This window comes from Frankliniella occidentalis, unplaced genomic scaffold (assembly GCF_000697945.3).
Source record: "Frankliniella occidentalis isolate FOCC.00 unplaced genomic scaffold, Focc_3.1 Scaffold111, whole genome shotgun sequence".
Taxonomy (NCBI): domain Eukaryota; kingdom Metazoa; phylum Arthropoda; class Insecta; order Thysanoptera; family Thripidae; genus Frankliniella; species Frankliniella occidentalis.
Genome location: NW_026267239.1, coordinates 327717 through 330770, shown reverse-complemented (window position 1 = coordinate 330770; position 3054 = coordinate 327717). Strand labels below are relative to the sequence as shown.

The 3054-nt window shown below is 59.3% G+C and overlaps 1 protein-coding gene across 2 annotated transcripts in view; it reads left to right on the top strand.

Annotated features, from left to right (window-relative positions):
- The window catches only part of LOC113203118 (uncharacterized), a 151145-nt gene that overhangs the window by 18997 nt on the left and 129094 nt on the right, over positions 1 to 3054 (top strand). For both annotated transcript variants that reach the window (XM_026417634.2, XM_052270110.1), the window contains exon 2: positions 1506 to 2290. In XM_026417634.2, coding sequence (XP_026273419.2) covers positions 1565 to 2290 — 726 coding nt within the window. In that variant the 5' untranslated portion in view covers positions 1506 to 1564. The remainder of the gene's footprint in view (positions 1 to 1505; positions 2291 to 3054) is intronic.

Here is a 3054-nt window from a genome sequence, read left to right as displayed (position 1 = left end):
GGGGGGGGGGCTGATGGCCTTGTGAGCATCACCGAGCAGCGCATCGGGAATCCGTAAATCAGCACAGCGTCGAGTCGCAGACCGACCGGCGGAGAGCGGGGGCAACACTGTTGTGTGTATCCGGTTCCGCTTTATTTCGGTAACGGATATACATATGCTGAACAGTCGGTCGTCCGGAGGTAATCCCGCCCCGCCGCGTCGCGGGCGACGACGTCGACGGGCCGAGTCGGGGGGGGGGGGGGGGAGAGGGGTGCGGCTGGGTCGACGTGAATATCATGATTGCCTGCCTCAAAGGATGAGTGACACCCGCATGCTGCACCGTGGGACGTTCGGTCCATTGAGAATTCCACCCGGCCTGGTCTGGTACACAGCCAATAAGCTCCAACAGCCCTTTGCAACCCGACGCTGCGCCCTGCACGCAGGATGCAATGATGTTGGCAGTGCATCGGCAAGGCGCTTCTGTTCTGTGGTTCCAAGTGCTTGAGGCATGGCATGGCGTCGCGTGGCGGCAAACATACAGTCGCCTCGCAATGCGGAGTAACCTGGCGGAGCAATAGCCATACGCAGAAATTTCTATTTAAATGTCAAAACGTATTTGTCTTGTAACAGCAGTCATCCCGTGCTCAACAATAAAGTTTTGTTCATTATTGAGAATTCAGTTAACAGCCATGCGTTTGTTAAATTGGAAGATATCCCATCACGATGGAAGGGACTATTTTCTTAACGCGCAATGTTCAAGGTACTCCTTAGAGCGAGGCGACTGTAAGCTGTAAGCGGCCCAATCGGCGTCCGCCGCGCGGATCACTTCGACAGTGAGCCGGAGAGAGATGACTGCAGTTGGCGTCGTTTGTGAATCTAATTTTTAGTTTAAGTCGTTTTCAAACAATGAGGAAGCTTCTTGAAAAGAGGAGCAAGAAGAACGTATCCCTGAGGAGGTGGCGTAGCACCGTCCCACCGTCCCTAAACAAAGTAGAGGATGAGCCGGATAAGCGACAGCCTAGCAGAGGTTAGATTTTGGCGCGCGATGATGTGAGATCATAATCTAAGTTTTTCACAATTTGTAGAAAGCAAATTGGGTCTAGATTTCATTGGAGTAGCGTTCTTGGGTCAATAAGTGATTCTGTAAAGTTTTGCTTCGGAAAAGTAAGTTTACACAATCTTCCAATCCGTGCCGGTGTTGTTGTCTAGGTTAGTGTACGGACTTATTGCATTGGTACAATTTTAACTCAGTGCTAATCACACAACTGTTGTATAGTAAACCTTGCCAAAGATGGTACCAAGGTGCTAGAAGCATGGATGCCGGCCTGGTAAACAGTTCAAAATCTAATTTGTGCAACATAACCTCTTCTTGGCTGTCGCTCATCTTCTACTTTGTTTAGGAATGGCGCAACGCTACGCCACGCCACCTCCTTAGGGCTACCTTCTTCTTGTTCCTCTTATCAGCAGCTTCCTCATTTTTCTTTTGTCTATATAGCTTCTAGAGTGGATCTGTTTTTCTGTCCCAGGTGGCGCGGCTCGGCTATGCGCACTCGCCGACCCCGCGCCCGCCAGGTCCATCTAGACCATGATGGACACGGCCGTACAGCCCGCCTGGGGTCGCGGGCCGCCCTCCAAGCCGCCCGGTCCGGGCCCCGGCGCAGTGTTCCGACGTCCGCCGGGGACGGGCGGAGGCCGCCTCCTCAACGGCGGCGCCCGCGTGTCCCCGGGCCGGCGGCTGTCGGCGGCCGCTTCGCTGCCCCTGCTGCTACAGGACCCAGATGAGGAGGAGGACGAGGCGCCGAGCCTCAACAACATCCTGGACGCCGTGCCCGGGCTCGAGGTACCCGACGATGAGGTGGCGCCGTCCCCGCGGCCCCGCCGGCCGCCCACGCCCCCGCCGCGCACGACCCCGCTGCGGACGGCCACCCCGACGTCGTCCCCGCCACCCACGCCCACCTACTGCAGCGACCTGTACTACTGCAAGCCCTGGCCGGCGGCGCTCGGCGAGCGGCCCGAGCTGCGCAGGACGTCCCCCCGCCAGCCCCGGCCCGAGCCCCGGCTGGACCCCCTGCCGCCGCCCCCGCGGCTGCCCGACCACTTCGACGAGAAGCAGTACCTGGCCAACAGGCAGCTGCGCCGGCGCTCGCACCACCAGCTGGAGGACGGCTGCCCGCTGCAGCAGTGGAGCAGCTTCCTGGACAAGCAGCCCCCGCCGCCGCCGCCGCGCGCACAGGCCCGCCGCGGCCGCGTGCCGCCCGCGCGCAGCCAGAGCCTGAGGACGCCGCGGCCGCCGCCGTACATCCTGCGACAGGTGAGCATAGTGAGCACCGCGCCAAGACGAGACGAAAATTACAGTCTGTCTGAAGGATGTGAACGCGACAGATCGTCCTTCTTTTGTCTCGGCCCCTTGTCCCTTTGGGCCGTCACTTAACGCCCCCCCCCCCCAACACCTCTCCCGGTCGCGCATGATAATGTGGGAATCTCGCGCTGCGCGATCAAACACAAATGTCTCCCATCATTGTGACGCTAAGTCCGTGTTTGCTTAATGCCATGCCTTGCCTCGAAGGCGAGGCAAACTTGGTAGACGTACCTCCTCGCTCGCTGGATGTAGAGCAAGCACGAGCGGGGGAGGGGAAGGGGTCCTGGGCCTGGGTGCTCCCGGAGCGCTGGCAGTCGACCGCTTTCCCGACGACGTTAGAAGCACCTGTGGCCCCCCTCCCCCTGTCCCGACGTCTGGATGCGAACCTCTTGAGAACGCGATCTTATTTCGCGAGTCTTCCTTTTCTTTCCGCCAGCCCTCTCGCCTGCTCCTCCAGGCGACGCCTTCTAAATTTAGCCCCTCCTGGAAGAGGTTGGCTTAGGAAGCCATTTGGCGGCCCCCCCGATATTGGCGAGATATTCCGCTGCTATGATTGGGATTGGTTAGGTTTTCTCAAGCCCAGCGCCTTAACTCCTGTGCCTTACTCCTACTGCTGGTTCTCAGTGCACATCTTCCCTCCGCTGCGGCCTGGCCTGGCCCTGGCCGCCTGGCGGGCGACTTGCCAGGAAGATGTGGAAAAGGGGGGGATTTGGGGG